We start from the raw sequence: 17,644 nt of genomic DNA, 5'->3' as shown, positions 1-17,644 counted from the left end.
AGGGAAGCATGGCTGTTACCCACCAGGGCTTACATTGCTAAACCTTTTACTTGAAAGGTGTGAACAGAGTCAAAGAAGAAGTTGTTCAATGTAGGAACAAGTTCAGTCTGGTAGAGAATGATGATGCTTGCATTGAAAATTAGATGGTTTGGACGAGAAAACTAGGACCTGTTAAATTGGTGGATTGGAAATGTTGCCAATTAGATGGGGAAATACCGATATGTGTGGAAAAATAGTGGCATTATAGAAAAAAATAAGTTCCATGGGGCAAGAACAGGAACAGGCTGAAATAACTGCATTTACCAGACTAATTCTGCTTACAGATTTTAAAAACGGGTCATTGGTGGTCTGTACCTGTGTATTTTTAAACTTTTCCAAATTCTTTCAGTGGACATCTACCTCTTTTGTTAACAATGACATAATTTGTGGCTCAATCTGTAATCCCATGGCAGAGAAAATTATAGGAATTTATGATACATTCAGCCCATCGTGCCCATATGGGCCAAAAATTGATCCTAGGTTAATTCTACTTTCCATCTCTTGATCCAGAGCCATGATATCTGTTGTCTGTTATGTACATATAGATTGGATTATGAGGTTGGAGTAGTGCAGGAGGTGGGTGGAAGCTGAAGATGAGAAGTACTCTACCAGGAGAAATATGAGACCAGAGGCACATTTACACTGGTACTTGTATCTTGCATCTAACACACCTTAATTACAGTTTCATAAGTGAGACTGTAGAACCATAGAACACTACAGCACAGAAAACAGGCCATTCGACCATTCTAGTCTGTGCCAAAACGTTATTCCACTAGTCCCACTTACCTGCACCCAGTCCATAACCCTCCAGGTCTCTCCCGTCCATGTATCTATCCAATTTATTCTTAAAACTCAAGAGTGAGCCCGCATTTACCACGTCAGATGGCAGCCCGTTCCACACTCCCACCACTCTCTGAGTGAAGAAGTTCCCCCTAATGTTCCCCCTAAACCTTTCCCCTTTCACCCTAAAGCTATGTCCTCTCGTACTTCTCTCCCCTAATCTAGGTGGAAAGAGCCTGCTTGCATTAACTCTGTCTATACCCCTCATAATCTTGTAAACCTCTATCAAATCTCCCCTCATTCTTCTATGCTCCAAGGAGTAAAGTCCTAACCTGTTCAATCTTTCCCTGTAACTCAACTCCTGAAGACCCAGCAACATTCTAGTAAATCTCCTCTGCACTTGTTCAATCTTACTGACATCCTTCCTATAGTTAGGTGACCAGAACTGCACACAATACTCCAAATTTGGCCTCACCAATGTCTTATACAACCTCACCATAACATCCCAACTCCTATACTCAATACTTTGATTTATGAATGCCACGATGCCAAAAGCCTTCTTTACAACCCTGTCTACCTGAGACACCACTTTCAGGGAATTATGTATCTGAACTCCCAGATCTCTTTGTTCCTCCGCACTCCTCAGTGCCCTACCATTTACTGTGTATGTCCTACCTTGATTTGTCCTTCCAAAATGAAACACCTCAGACTTGTCTGCATTAAATTCCATCTGCCGTTTTCTGGACAATTCTTTCAGTTGGTTCAGATCCCTCTGCAAGCTTTGAAAGCCTTCCTCGCTGTCCACTACGCCTCCAATCTTAGTGTCATCAGCAAACTTGCTGATCCAATTTACCACATTATCACCTAGATCGTTGATATAGACGACAAACAATGGCCCCAGCACAGATCCCTGAGGCACACCACTAGTTACAGGCCTCCATTCTGAGAAACAATCATCCACCTCCACTCTCTGTCTTCTCCCACACAGCCAATTTCGAATCCAGTTTACAACCTTTCCATGGATACCTAGTGGCTGAACCTTCTGAACTAACCTCCCATGTGGGACCTTGTCAAAAGCCTTACTAAAGTCCATGTAGACAACATCCACAGCCTTTCCTTCATCTACTTTCTTGGTAACCTCCTCGAAAAACTCTACAAGATTCGTTAAACACGATCTACCATGCACAAAGCCATGCTGACTATCCTTAATCAGCCCTTGGCTGTCCAAATACTTGTATATCCGATCTCTCAGAACACCTTCCAATAATTTACCTACTACTGATGTCAGGGTCACCGGCCTATAATTACCTGGTTTACTTTTAGAGCCTTTTTTAAACCACGGAACAACATGAGCTACCCTCCAGTCCTCTGGCACCGCACCCATGGCTAAGGATATTTTAAATATAGCTGCCAGGGCCCCTGCAATTTCTACACTAGTCTCTCTCAAGGTCCGAGGAAATATCTTGTCTGGCCCGGGGGATTTATCTACCTTTATTCGCTGTAAAGCAGCAAGCACCTCCTCCTCTTTAATCTCTATGTGTTCCATGACACTAGTGCTTGTTTCCCTTCCTTCCATATCCATTATGCCTGTTTCCTGAGTAAATACTGATGCAAAAAAACTGCTTAAGATCTCCCCCATCTCCTGAGGCTCCACACATAGACGTCTACTCTGATCTTCTAGGGGACCAATTTTGTCCCTTACTATCCTTTTACTCTTCATATACTTGTAGAAATCCTTTGGGTTTACCTTCACATTATCTGCCAAAGCAACCTCATGTCTCCTTTTTGCCTTCCTGATTTCCTTTTTTAGTATTTTCTTACATTTTCTATACTCTTCAAGTACCTCATTTGTTCCTGGTTGCCTATACCTGCTATACATCTCTCTCTTTTTCTTAACCAGAGCACCAATATCTTTTGAAAACCAAGGTTCCGTATGCTTTTTAACTTTGCCTTTAATCCTGGCAGGAACATGCAAATTCTGTACTCTCAAAATTTCGCCTTTGAAGGCCTTCCACTTACTGAGCACATCCTGGCCAGAAAACAACTCATCCCAATCTACTTTTCCTAGATCCTTTCTCATTCCACAAAATTGGCCCTTCTCCAAGTTAGAACCTCAACTCGAGGACCAGACCTATCCTTACCCATAATTAACTTGAAACTAATGACATTATGGTCACTGGACCCAAAATGCTCACCTACGCATACTTCTATCGCCTGACCTGTCTGGTTCCCTAATAGGAGACCAAGTATTGCATTCTCTCTCGTTGGTACCTCTATATATTGATTTAGAAAACTTTCCTGAATACATTTGACAAATTCTAAGCCATCCAGCCCTTTCACAGTGTGGGAGTCCCAGTCAATATGTGGAAAGTTAAAATCCCCCTCTATGACAACTTTCTGTTTCTTATGTTCGTCTGCTATCTCACTACAGATTTGTTCCTCCAATTCTCTCTGACTATTGGGCAGTCTATAATACAACCCTATTAGTGTGGCCACACCTTTCCTGTTCCTCAGCTCCACCCATATGGCCTCTGTAGACGAGCCCTCCGGGCTGTCCTGTCTCTGCACAGCTGTGATATTTTCCCTGACTAGTAATGTCACTCCTCCCCCTTTCATCCCTCCCCCTCTATGACATCTGAAACAACAGAACCCCGGAACATTAAGCTGCCAGTCCTGCCCCTCCTGCAACCAGGTCTCACTAATAGCAATAATGGCGTAATCCCACGTGCCAATCCACGCCCTAAACTCATCTGCCTTACGTACAATACTCCTTGCATTGAAATAGAAATGTTCTCAGGTGCATCTATCAGGAACAAACCTTTGATTTCTGTCTATACCTGCAGTCCTCGCATGACCTTTTTCCTCCTCCACTTCACTATCTGCTCTAACACTCCGATTCCCCTCCCCCTGCAAGTCTAGTTTAAACCCCCCGGAGCAGCACTAGCAAACCTACCCGCAAGTATGTTAGTCCCCCTCCAGTTCAGGTGCAAACCGTCCCATCGGAACAGGTCCCACCTTCCCTGGAACAAGGCCCAATTGTCTAGGAACATGAAGCCCTCCCTCCTGCACCATCTCCTTAGCCACGTATTTAGCTGCAGGATCCTCCTATTTCTAGCCTCACTAGCACGTGGCATGGGTAGCAATCCTGAGATTGCAACCTTGGAGGTCCTGTCCTTCAACTTTGCACCTAGTTCTTTAAACTCTCTTTGCAGGACCTCCTCCTCCTTCCTATCCATGACATTGGTCCCTACATGGACCACGACATCTGGCTGTTCACACTCCCTCCTAAGAATATCGAGAACTCGATCCGAGATATCGCGGACCCTAGCACCAGGGAGGCAACAGGCCATCTGGGATTTTCGATCTCTCCCACAGAACCTCCTATGTGTCCCCCAACTATCGAATCCCCTATCACTACTGTTCTCCTCTTTTCCCTCCTTCCTTTCTGAGCTGAGGGTACCACCTCAGTACCAGAGATGTGACCACTACAACTCGTCCCTGGTAGGTCGTCCCCACAGCAGTATCCAAAACGGTATACTTATTGTTGATGGGAACGGCCACAGGGGTGCTCTGCTGTTTCTGTCTATACCCCTTCCCTTTCCTAACAGTCACCCAGCTACCTGCCTCCTGACTTTTAGGGGTGACTATCTCCCTGAAACTCCTGTCTATGTCTGCCTCTGCCTCACAAATGATCCAAAGTTCATCCAGTTCCAGCTCCAGCTCCCTAACTCAGTTTGTCAGGAGCTGCAGCTGGATGCACCTTTTACAGGTGTGGTCATCAGGGACTTCCCACATACTGCATACGGAGCACACGACTGCCCTAACTGCTGCCATCACTATATACTTCTAAGTATTTAAAATAAAGGAACTTACCTGGCCTTACCTCTCTGGGTGCAAGCTCTTCCTCAGCCTCTTCTCGCCGAGGCCTCTCAAGTCAAAGCCTCAAGCTCCACTCCTACCCTGAGCCACTCACACACTGGCCGCTCCTCTTCAGTATGTTATAATTACACCGTGATTGGTTTAAACATCACTTTCATAAAACACCAACATCAAAATTAGAGGTACAGACCTTAACAAATGGAAATGGAACACGTATTACAAACCAGCAATTAATAAATTGCTTTCACTTAATAAAAATGAAACCAATACAATATGGGATTTTTTAAATAATTCTGGCTGACATCCTATTTGCTCTGGACTTCAAGCATAGCATTAAAATGCATTTCACAATATTATAGATTAAAAACAATATTGCATGGAATCACGGAAGTAAAAAGAAACACAAATCTGTTTCATTATGTATTATTACACTCTTATTACAAGAGATGAGAAAGTGTCATCTCTTGAATTAGTGTGTCTGTTTCACTTTAATGAAAGAAGTAATGTTTAAGATTATACAGTTTTGGTTTCCATTGTTCAGGCATCTTCCACCAAATGATATCATGTGCAACAGAGAACACTACAAAATGTATTTTCAGAAAATGTCGCTCACCAAAGAAAAAAGAATATGAACTCATATCAGCATAAGATTGTTCTAAGATATTCTAATATGAAGAGATTCATAATGCAGAAGTTAAAAGTAAATATGTTTTTTTTTACAGCAGAACTTGATAATGTACCACATGTGACAAATGCACTTATCACTGAAAGCAGTTTTCACTCTGCAGTTGAAGAGCAAGAAAATGCATGTGTAAAGAAGCAGGAATGCAAGATTGATGGTATGTGCAGTTTATCCAGAGATATGAGTACAAAATCTAGTTTGACAGTGCAATATTGAGGAATACTAAGGGATCTAGGAGTAGTATTTCACAATTCATTGAAAGTAACAATACAGTTGACAGATCTGTCTGGAGTGCACACAAAGCACCTGATTAACTTCCATAGGAGTATAAATCAAAAATAAAAAAGCTAAATTTAATTAGAATCATATAGATCAGTCGTAGACTTCGTACAGATGTGGTCTTCATATTAGAAATAGATACAGAAGCACTAGAAAGAATGCAGAGTTCTGACAAGTTAACAAGTGTAACATCCTCAGAAACTCATGGGAATCTCTGGCCCATAACCACTCAAAATGGAGAAAGAGTGTTTGTGATGGCATTGAGAACCTCTAATCCCTGCATTGAGAGTTTGCAGAAATCCAGCGTGGATGGCAGAAAGAGCTCACCACTTCACAGACTACTCTTTCACAAGCCTCATTGACCATCTCCTGGTTCAGCTGTGGCCGAGTCTGTGGATCTCACGTTGGCCTTATCAGCTACCTCAGAACCCACAGAACTGGATTATTAGCAAGTCACCTAGGGGAAAAAAAACTATTATAAGAGTGATTTTACTTGCAGGCAGGAAATGTAGAAAATGATCCCAACAACAGAAGATGCGTATAGAAAGTATTGTTAAGAGTGTAATTGCTCGAATTTGGAGGGTTGGGACAGAGAGCTTTGGAGAACTTGAATTCTGATTTGATTTTGGTGAAATTGGTAACGCTTTCAAGAAAACATTTTTATTTCTAACCCTGGCTGATTTCAGACCAGTAGCTACTGAGTGAGGAACTGGAGTTTCACTTAGATCTGACTGGGTAGCGGTGTTGCACTCTTTTCTTCGAAGGCATTAGTGGACCACTTTGACAGCTTTCACGACCACCTTATGTATGAGACCACAAGTAAAGCAGCATTTTTGTCATATTTTACATTTTTCCATTGTGACAATTGAATTGTCAAATTCCAAAACCATTGCCAGTAATATATCATGTCTTTTGATAATATGTGGCAGAGTAAACTGCAGAACTTTCTTCCTGTCTGTCCACTGGGAGAAATGTAAATCTTTGAACGTAGATTTTCATCTTATTCTAGATAAATAAATGCATGACAACTGATTTGTTTTATCCAATTTTGTATTTATTATCTGCTTGAGAAATTGATTCCTACCCAAATTTACCTGAATTCACCTGGGTTTGAAGGATTAAGAAAGTGGCATAAATGTGGCTTGTCATCTGTTGGGTTTGGAAGATCTGAATGTGAACTAATAGTAGTTTCGTTACTCAGAAGTAAAAGATGTAATACAGAGAAGCTTTTTTTTTCTAGTTGGGGAAAGTCAGAACAAGAGTTTCACTGAGGGGACTACAAAGGAGAGATGACACAGAGTAGTGCACTTAAGACCCTAGGGAGAACAAGGAATCAGATTCTCAATAAGAGAGAAGAACATTGATGACTGACTTGGTGAAGTAGGGTGTGGAAAAATGAATGAATTCAAACAATCACTTGTGGGAGAAGCGTATTAGCATTTGGGAGATGTTAGAGATTGTGATCAGATAGATCAAGGGTGACTTATGAGGAAAAAGCAAGAATTGGCCCAATATATAGCTAAAGTTTGCTGCCCCTTTGAAATGATTCATGGTCAGATCAAGAGAGGAATAACCTTACAGAAGATGAGCTGATGTTCAGATTGCTGTTGGTCCATTGACAAGTTCTTGGTTGAAATATTCATTTATTTGTGTGTGGGTAGGTGCAGGATGATGACAGTTTGCTTTAATCTTCTCCATTTATCACTACTAACACATAAACGTCTATTTTACATCTGAGGTCCATTATTAGAACGTGTATGTTACACCAATTAACATTTGCATTGAAAATCCAATAAGTTTTAGCCCATAACGTACTAATTGGAACAAGAGTAGTACTACTTTGATGGCACTGACATTGAAAACATTTATTTCATTTGTCTAAGGAAGAGAGAGAGAGTTTAAAAAACAAACATGGATAAACCTTATAAACAGTTTGAATACCAATGATTACTAAAGTGTAATTCCGTGCTCTGAATCTGTGCATTCAAAAATCGCTCAGTAAAGGAGCTTTATACTTAAAATGCAGCTCTTAGTTGGGGTCATCAGCAGGGCAACCAGTCATCTCATGCCATCTAACCCTATCAAACTGTTTAACTTGTGCAACTAAGGCTTTATTATGGTGTTGTCAGAATGCTGAATTGATATAAATGTCAAGATAGCATTATTAGAGCAGAAGAATGGTTTAGAACTGCAGGCTGTATTAAAGCTCATGTTACATTCTGGATTAATTAAACAAGACAAGCTATTGTACCTGCCAAATGTACAAACAAAGTGTGCTTTTGCATTGTACAGAAATGCTCCTCAGATATCGATGACACTTTGTCACTAATTATTTCTTTTGGGGACAATACTATTAAAACACTAAACAGTTTGAAACAGTTTTTTTATATTTAGAGGATTAGGTAATTTATAGGCTTTAACTTACTGCAGGAGGTTAATGAAAAGTAGTCACTTTTACTAAGACCCACAATTGCCCTTGATGTTTTCCACTACAAGTCATTGAACTAAGAACGTTGAGTAAGGGAAATTGAACAGCTGAATGAACACCTGGACAGATGGGACATGCAATTGTGCACGTCCTTTATCAGTCTCATTGAAGAATTATGAAACTAGCAGTACAAATACGGAGAAGGGAGTGTAAGTTAAGCAAAGAAAGGCTGACTTAACACACAAGGAAGGGAGAAGGAACAAAGAAAAAGTAAAAGGAGAGCCTTCAAAATTTGATTTTTTGAAAAAGAATAAAACAGTTAAAAGATGAAGGAATCAGCCTTCATATTTATTATATTTTTCAGTGTCAAGGAGAATAAATGGCATTTAGCACATTATTCAAATAATTTCTGACATCTAATTCAGGTTTGATTACATATGCAGAGGTTAAATGATACCTAGGCAGGCTCCTCTACCACCTCAGCTTTAATTCTTTGAGGTGTTTTATTCATATTTCTCATGTAAGTGCAACTGTTATGTCATTCACTGTATTCCAGTGGTGAGGCCAAAAGTAAGGACCTGTTTTCACAGAACTATTGAAGGACTTAGATAACATCTTAGATAACAACTTTTTCAGCTCTGTGTTTATCTGTGCATTTACTCTCATGCAAAGTTGCTGTGTTTGCACATAAAATATTCAGATAACTATTAATATATGACTTTGTCAACAAATTGTGGGTAATAGTGTTCAATATTACATTATGCTTTAATGTGGTTGAAGTTTATAATAATACTTTGGGGATAAGGTTTACAAATTATTACAGAATTCTTCACTGTTACGATTATGTCTATAAATCTTTTGTATCTGTAGGTGGGAACCTGTGTATTTGTGTAAAATAAATGAATTAGTTTAATATGCTATTTATACAATATAAATGGATTTGTTCATTATGATGTCCACTATTAAAGTGCAGATCAAGATGGGTAAAATGTATAATATGGGTACCTATCTGCTTCACCAAAGAACTCTGGGTCTGCAGTAGGTAGAAGTTAGAAGTCTAAAGTTAAAGGTGGAGGCCAGTGACCTAACTCTGCAACATGTAGGAAAGGTTAGAGAAGACAAGAAAATTGCTGGGAAAATATTAATCTTCTCAAAGGACTTTCAATAAGTTCTTATTTACATGTAAGCAGATAACAAGGTGCCAAAACATGTTGTTTATTGTGTTTCCAGAAAGGTTTGCAAAACTTAATCAACTTGACCGCACACATTTGACGTCCTGGCCTATTTGTGGTGTGTATTAGCCATGATATTGTACTACATTAATCAGATAGTCAAATCTAAAATAGAAAGCATATTTCATAAAATCTTTTCTGATCTTTGCATTACTCTTAATGACCGATTCACTACCCTCTGGCTAAAGAAATTCCTCCTCATCTCTGTTCTAAAGGGATGTTCTTTTATTTTGAAGCTGTGCCGTAGACTCTCCCACTACTGGAAGCATCCTCTCCAACTCCACTCTATCCAGGCCTTTAAATATTCAGTGGGTTTCAAGGAGATCTCCCCACATCCTTCTAAACTGCAGCAAGTACAGGCCCAGAGCCATCAAATGCCCGTCATATGTTAACCCTTTCATCCCTGGAATCATTCTCGTAAACCTCTTCCAATGCCAAGACATCCTTCCTTAGATATGGGGCCCAAAACTGCTCACAATACTCCAAATGTGGTCTGACCAAAGCCTTATAAAGCCTCAGCATTACATCCTAGCGTTTATATTCAATAAAATTGCTATGGCAATAGAACCTTGAAGGATTGTCAAAGTTTGGACTGTTATGTTTTGCTGGTGATTTGACAGACATCTGCTCTTGATGATTATGTTTTTAATAAATAGTAATATTTGAATTTGTGCCATAAAACTTACCAATGCCCTAAACTATCCGATGGAGACTGGAGCAAAGGAGATTGATTTTTGTTAAATTCTATCCATCATTATTCAGCTCTTCTGTTTAATTTAACTAGATCTATAAGTGGATGAGATAAAAACTGGTTGATGGTAGCTAATAAAGATAAATAAAAATTAATGGAATAGCACAGGATTTGACCTGAGCTTTGACCTTTCACTGAAAGTATCAAAGTAAGTCAGTGTTAAGCCTCAAATAAAATACAGTGTTAAATAAAATACTGGTCTATTTTTCAAAAGAACTTGACTTCAAATTATCTCTTAAAGATTAACTTTGCAATATTAGTAGATAAACCATACAATTTCAGATGGTCACATGGTATATTAGAGGCCGCAGAGATAAAGGTTGCAGTGCAGCTACAGCACCACCCCATGGGCACAGCTTGCAACTACAGGGTCACTGGGACTAATTTACATGGGTATTTTAAATTATGGTAATTTACTTAGGTATTTTAATGCTATATTGTTGACAATAATGTCTCCTTCCTTTTACCCCTCTCTGATACTGTTTTCAGGTAAAAGAATGGCTTTATTTGAAGTCAACACCTTGTCAGAGAACACATCAACAAGCTCACTTATTTCCACTTATGCTGTAGTACCTTTCTCTCCCTTAAACCTTAGCTTAACCTTAACCTTTCTGTTGAAAATTAAATCCTTCCTTCATTTGTGTTGGATAGAACATAAGAGCAAAAGAATCAGGCACAGGAATAGGCTATTTGTCTCCCCCATTCTGCCATTCAATAAGATCATGGCTGATCCATTTTTGAACCCAATAATATTTTCACGCATCTTCCTATTCTCCTTGACTCCCATAATTCAAATATGTAAATAGCTTCAATGACCAGTGAGTTACAAGCCTCTGAAAGAAAAGCTGGCACAGTGGTGCAAATAGTAGAGCTGCTGCCTCCCTGCTACATCAGTCCAGGTTCAACACTGACCTTCATTGCTGCCTGTGTGGTGTTTGCACATTCTCCTTGTGACTTTGTGGGTTTCCTCTGGGTGCTCCAGTTTCCTTCCACATCCCAAAGGTTAATTGTTCCTTGTAAATTCCCTGTAACTGAGTGGTAGGATCCAGGGAGAGTTCATGGGAATGTGGAGAGAATAAGATGGGATTAGTGTAAATGGGTGCTTGATGGTTGGCATGGACATGCTAGGCCAAAGTGCCTGTTTCTACGCTGTATGACTGAGAAATTACCTTGGAGTTGAGGTCTGCAGCAGATCAACCTTGATCATATTGAATGGCAGGGCAGGCTTGAGGGGCCAGGTGACCTCCTCCTTCTATTTTCTTGTGTTCTTATGTTTCCTTTAGCATTCACTCTGCCAATCCATCTCAAAACTTATCTTTCAATAAAATCATCTCTCATTCTTCTAAATTCCAATGTGTATAGACCCAACCTGTTCGACCTCTCTTCAGATATCAACTACTTTATCCTAGATATCGTCCATGTGAACCTTGTCTGCACTGCTTTCAATACAATTATATCTGTCAAGAATGGAGACCAAAACTGAACACAATACCAGTACCCTGTAAAGTTGCATCAACATTACCTATTGTTATATTCCATTCATCTTGTAATAAAGGCCAACATTCCATTAGCCTTCCTAAATAGTTCCTGGACCAGAACCTCCTGATCCCTTTGTATCAGAGGATTTTGTAGTCTTAAATTAAAATAATAATTTGTTTTGTTACTCTTCCAAAGTGGATAACCTCACAGTTACCCATAATACACCCCATCCGCCAACTTCTTGCCCATTCACTTAAACATTAAAATCCCTTTGCTCTTTGTGTCCTCCCCCTCACAACTCGTTGACCCACCTATCTTTATCGTCAGCATACTTGGCAACAGTACACTTGGCCCCTTATTCTGTTAATACATTGTAAATAGTTGAGCCCATACCACTTCTCCCCGTGGCACCCTAATGTTACTGATTGCCAGTCAGGAAATGATCCATTTATCCTTACTCTTTGCTTTCTGCTAGTTAGAGAGTCTCTGAATCATGCTATTACCTCCAATCCTGTGCACTCTTATCTTGTGCTATACCTGTTTTTCGTGGTACCTTAACAAATGCTTGTAGAAATCCAAATACATTACTTCTGCTGGTTCTCCTTTATCCACCTTGTTTGTTTTATCCTTAAAGAACTCTACCAAATTTAACAAATACAATTTCCCTTTCATAAAACCATATTGACTCTGCTTGATTTTCAAAATGTCCTGCTCTTTAATAATGATTTCCAGTGTTTTGCCAATGACAGCTGTACGACTAACAAGCTTATAGCTTCCTGATTCCCTCCCTTCTTGAATAATGAGCTCTAATAAATACATACAGGTAAATTTAAATTTATTTAAATAAATTTAGGTGAATTTCCACATTGGAAGCAATTGCAATTGCCTAGACCAGTTTTGCACAGAAGTCCATTTATTCATGACTAGTATTATTCCTTTCAGAGTTAATTGTGCTTTTGCTCTGTTTGGCTTTGTGATTTTGGTCTCCTATCTGTATATTTTTCTCTCACTGCACAAAATACCAAGCTATGCTGGTGTTTATAGGCAGCGCAAGTCTCCCTGCACACCAATCTGATTTTACTGTGCCTCAGTTCAATCCTCCCTTAGGTATGTCAGTGCAACTATTTGAAAATGTAAACTGACATTGTTCATAATTAAAATAAAACTATTTGAATTAATAATGTAAAACTTTTTCAACCCATTTGATCATATAGCTAGTGCTAAGGAGATTAGTCTTCACTAAATTCCATTGATAATTCTTCTGTTTTTTAAATTCCCATTGTTCAGTAAAACAATGTTTCATAGGTTTTTTAGCTTACTTTTTTAGAAACATTCTCAAATTTGTTACCGCTTGTTTTGGACTCGTGCACAAGTGAAAACTGTCTCTCCCTGGTCCATCATATCGAACCCTATCATTTTTTTTTAAATTAAGTTTTTAAGTTTTTTCAATATGCTTTCTCTAAAATAGAAACAAATAATGAACTAATTTGAATTTGAAATGTGTAAGTACTGAACTATTGTTCATCAACTAGATTGTGTCCTCTAGAAATTTCATATAAAAATATATCGGAAGTTTGTCTTTTTATAAATTGAAACATCAATCTATATTTAGTTTCTTCATTCCAATAAAATGTCCCAGAGCATTTCACAGGGGCACTGTCAAACAAAATTTTATTGAAGAATAAAATTAGGGCACATGAGTAAAAATTTAGTTAAAGTGGTAGGTTTTAAGAAGCATTTTAAAAGGAAGAAATGGAGGCAGAGAAGCAAATTTAGGAAGGGAATTACTGATTTCAGAGTTTTGCAGCTAATGGTGGAGCAATTAAATGAAGATGGTAAAATGGCCAGAATTGGCCAGAATTACCTTCGACAAGTAGAAGAGATTGCAAGGGTAAAGAGGGTTTAGGTCCTGCAAGGATTTGAAAACAAAGATGAAAATTTTTAAGGCATTGCTCAATCAGATGTAAATGTGGATTAGTGAATATTTCAATGATAATGGCTTTTAAACATGGGGATCAGAATTTTTGATGCCTGCATAGTGCAGAAAGTGGATGGCAGCAGGGAGTCGACCGCAAAAGTCAAGTCTAGTGTTATGAAAGGCCTGGATAAGACTTTCAGCCACAACGTTGCTAAGAGAGGTAGAGTCAGTTGATATTACAGGACTTGAGACCAAATAAATACAGCATTTCCTTAGCTACTGTTTTGAAATTTCAGCTGAAAGTTAACTGTGCTGAACATTATTAGAGGGAATATAAGCCAGATCATTCACTCCCCTGAATTTCTACTGATCCTTAAAATATTCTATTCTATCTTCTGTATCTTATTTGCTGTAAACATTTTTTATGGAAACAAATTTATTTGCATTTACTTTCTGTGCAATGATTCCATTAAACCCAATAAAACAGTCAACACTGTGCGCTAGAATTAATAAAACATTAGCTCTGTGTATCTGACTTTGGATCAATGGACTGTCAATAGTCCATAGATCAAATGTTGGTAGTCGGTTTAAAATACAATGAGTAGACATAATTTTGTAAAGAACCCAGAATGCTCAATGCTAAAAATAAGCATAACTAGATGAAGATGAGCAAAGAATAGTGTATCCAGCATGGCATTGATAACCACTAGTTTTATTATACCCAGATGAATTTGCATACTGTTAACTAATTTAGTAATTTTGCTCGAATTCTCTTTTATAAATTTAACATGACATTTTTAAATTTTAGGTACAACACTTGCTACAACAAATGAAGAATTAAAGAGCAAATGGACAAATTTGTTGGGGGCAGAGTATGAAGTGATGGTATGATTTTCTAATTCCATTTTTGCTGATAAAAATTGAGGGTCAAGAAAAGTAATGTCATGGGATGGCATTTAAGAAAACATATTTTAATTTTATTTGCATAAATAGTAAAATTTAGTTTCCATTTCCAAATTTAAAAACAAACTCGTTGAACTAAGCAATGTTCATTTTTGCATTGAGTACTCCTGACAGTGAGAATGGCTTCAATAGAATTTAATAGGTTTAATGAAATGTACTTCTGAACTAATGTTTGGCATGGATTATGTCATTGTAATATGATTTACCATGTTTTAATGATCCATTGAAATTTACTTCTGATGCACAAGTTCTGTGTTATAGAGCAAATATATGAGGGAGACTAGATATGTTGTCCTAAAGTAAATTTAAAATAAACATTTTTTTTTATGTTTATATGTTGATCAAGTGATGATGTTTGAATGAAGTTTGTAAGTTGAAATAAATACAAGATTTCATGAGCAGCCACTTACTGTGTTTGTAGTGGATTCTGAAAATAGCATTATCACTCTAAATTACCCAATCCAAAAATATATTTTATGCTTGTCAGGTATCCCATCAGTGTTGGCAGACTTTCTTGATCTAGGTTCGATATATTTTTTGAAATTTTACTGCATTTGATGCTTTTTAAAATTTTATCTCCGAATGTTACAAAGAAGTTAATTCCTTTGATGACATTCCTTCCTCTCAGGGATATCTATGCTCATCCTTTCCTTCCTTCAGTGATTTGAGTTTTCTTTGTCCTCAATTCATCATATTTTCTCTTGCTGGAATACCTATTGCCGAGTAAATTCTGGTACCAATATTCATCATCATTGTTCGTTTTTGCTATCTCCTGTAGCTTTACTCATCTGAAGATTAAAAAACATTTAAGCAGAAGAGGATATTGAAAATAGTGTTTCACAAGAACAGAGACGTCAAGGTTTTTTTTCTTGTTGAGTAACAGATATCATGCTAAATGCTTTGATGTGGAGAGATAGTGCCATAGGATAGGAACTGACTCAGCAAATCAGTTAATTGCAACATTGTGGAGGTCTTTCCTCACCTCCAAACAAAGCCCAACAGTATATTTCATAATTATTATGAAAATTTTCTCCATTCTATCAATGAAGGTACTTAATTTACTATGTTCCTGTATCGCCTCTATTAATTTATGATCAGGATGTTAAACTGTAGCATTAGAAACCATCAGCTTGTTGATATTTGAGTGAAAATGCATTGATCGTATGCTACGTTCATTTCAATTAACTTTTATTATCTTACTTATTCATAATTAGGTGCTTAATGTGGACACTCAGATCTATGATGATGCAGATGTGCAGAAATATTCTAAGGTAATATAGCTCAGATCCATTAAAATATTAATGGCAGAAATAGTTAAGACTTCATTTGTTTCCTTGTTGGGTTTTGCAGCAGAATGTCAAGTGCTCTGTGTGTCAGTTTGATTTAGCAGTGGCACTTTCAGCTCTGTATCACCACTTGTGTCACCTAAGGTTATCTTTAATGCCTGCAGCACTTCTGCTGTTACCAGTGTCATTGTTTGTGACCGGGTCATTGAGATGTTATTCCTGTTATTTCTTGACCTCTCATTACTGAAATTATGGAATAGAATGAGTAACATTTGGCTTAGGATGTTTTCTCTGCTGCTTGTAATTCATAACATATGAACAGAAGTGGGCCAATCAGTCCTTTGTGTCTCTTTAACTGTATAGTTGAATCAAGATTGATCTTTATCTCAGCTTGTTTATTCTCTTAGCCAACACAAACTTGCTGATCATAGTCTTAGAGGGCAGGGATGTGGAACAGGTAGAAAGAGTAATTTCTACTTTTAATGCAAGTAAACGCTTCATGATTTTACTCCTAAATAATCTCTTCCTAATTTTAAGACTATACTTCTTTGCATCTCCAACCAGAGAAATTGAATCCTATTGACAGTTTTATACCAAAGTAGGGTGTTTGTCCAATCCCATTCTCTTTGAGCTTTTATTTCATGGGCTTCAATTTTTTTTTTCTAATTTTTCCTTAAATGCTCCAGTAACCTCCACCTCCGGTTTCAATAAGTGAAGAATTCTGTGCTCCAAAAGACATTCAAAACTAAATTTCACCAAATGCTCACTTTACTGTTAGTGGTAAAACAATCTTTCTGGTGAGAAGTTCAGGGGGAAAGCTGGTAGGATCCATTGTGGTAAGGGATCCATTAGTCAGGTAGCCTGATCAAGCCTGCCCACTGGAAGCAGGAAAACATTCTGACATCAGCAGAATCACATCCTCAGACTGAGCCAGAAGTATTTCTGAATGTTTCAAAGATACTCAAACATAATAAGAAACAAAGATAACATTAAAACTTAAAAATGTAAACCTCGAAAATTATTCAGAAACACTCAGACTGACAAAAATACACAAGAATGCTAAAAAAAGATCTCGTTTATAAGAAGTATAATTTCTTGCCAAATCCCTTGCAGTCATTCCTGCCATTCAAATCAGTAAAGAAACCTTCACCCCTTCTGACCTTACACAAGAATTTTTGAGGGAAGCACCATTTTTAGTTGTGGGGGAATCACTGCAATTACGTGATCCCTCTTTGAACTCCCAGTATTGGAGCAGAACTTTCTGCCCAGCTGCAAACTACTGAAAGCAACTTCAGGATTTCCATGTTCACTTCATATGCACAGAAATCCTGGATTAGTTTTAGTGAATGCTGACAGCTTTGCCATCAATATCCCACAAATTGATGTGACATAGTAGATCATGACCTCAAACCCAGTTCAAAGTACATGTTTTACTATCCAACAATGATCTCTGTCCTCTTGTATATTTCAGTCATAGAGTTACTAAAGCAGGTGCTTCAAAGCACTGTTGAGGTGCACCCCAATGCTTTTTTCACAAAATTCTGTAAATCCATGAGTAGATAAGCAAATCAACATCAGCATCCTCTGCCAGATCAACATCTTCATCATCAAGCCTCTAATTACAATCGGCCTGCTCCAATGGTTGGGCCACATGCCTGACACCAAACACTCTTCCTCAAGCTCCATCATGGCAAAAGATTGCCAGGAGGACAAGAAATGCTTCAATAATGTTTCAAAGCCCCCTCTAAAAAAAAATGTAACATCTCCATCAACCTGTAGGAACCTCTGGTGGGGAAGGATCATCTAGGATCACACTGAGGACCTTGAAATTTCTTTGTCAAGAGCCCGCAAATTCCCAATGAAAATGGCAGAAGGAGGATACCACTTCCCATCACGCCTCTCTTGTCTCTGTAGCAGAGTCTGCCTAT

The 17,644-nt window shown here is 38.3% G+C and overlaps 1 protein-coding gene across 7 annotated transcripts in view; it reads left to right on the top strand.

Moving 5' to 3' along the window:
• Positions 1–17,644, top strand: part of patj (PATJ crumbs cell polarity complex component) — a 226,077-nt gene that overhangs the window by 32,251 nt on the left and 176,182 nt on the right. For 5 of the 7 annotated variants that reach the window (XM_052011643.1, XM_052011649.1, XM_052011645.1 and 2 more), the window contains exons 12-15: positions 5,421–5,537; positions 9,318–9,377; positions 14,276–14,352; positions 15,645–15,701. In XM_052011643.1, the coding sequence (XP_051867603.1) occupies positions 5,421–5,537; positions 9,318–9,377; positions 14,276–14,352; positions 15,645–15,701 (311 nt within the window). The remainder of the gene's footprint in view (positions 1–5,420; positions 5,538–9,317; positions 9,378–14,275; positions 14,353–15,644; positions 15,702–17,644) is intronic. The other 2 variants (XM_052011644.1, XM_052011648.1) reach the window with 2 other exon arrangements.

This window comes from Pristis pectinata, chromosome 3, assembly GCF_009764475.1.
Source record: "Pristis pectinata isolate sPriPec2 chromosome 3, sPriPec2.1.pri, whole genome shotgun sequence".
Classification (NCBI taxonomy): domain Eukaryota; kingdom Metazoa; phylum Chordata; class Chondrichthyes; order Rhinopristiformes; family Pristidae; genus Pristis; species Pristis pectinata.
The sequence above is the reverse complement of the archived record's forward strand: the minus strand, read 5'-3'. Positions and strand labels throughout refer to the sequence as shown.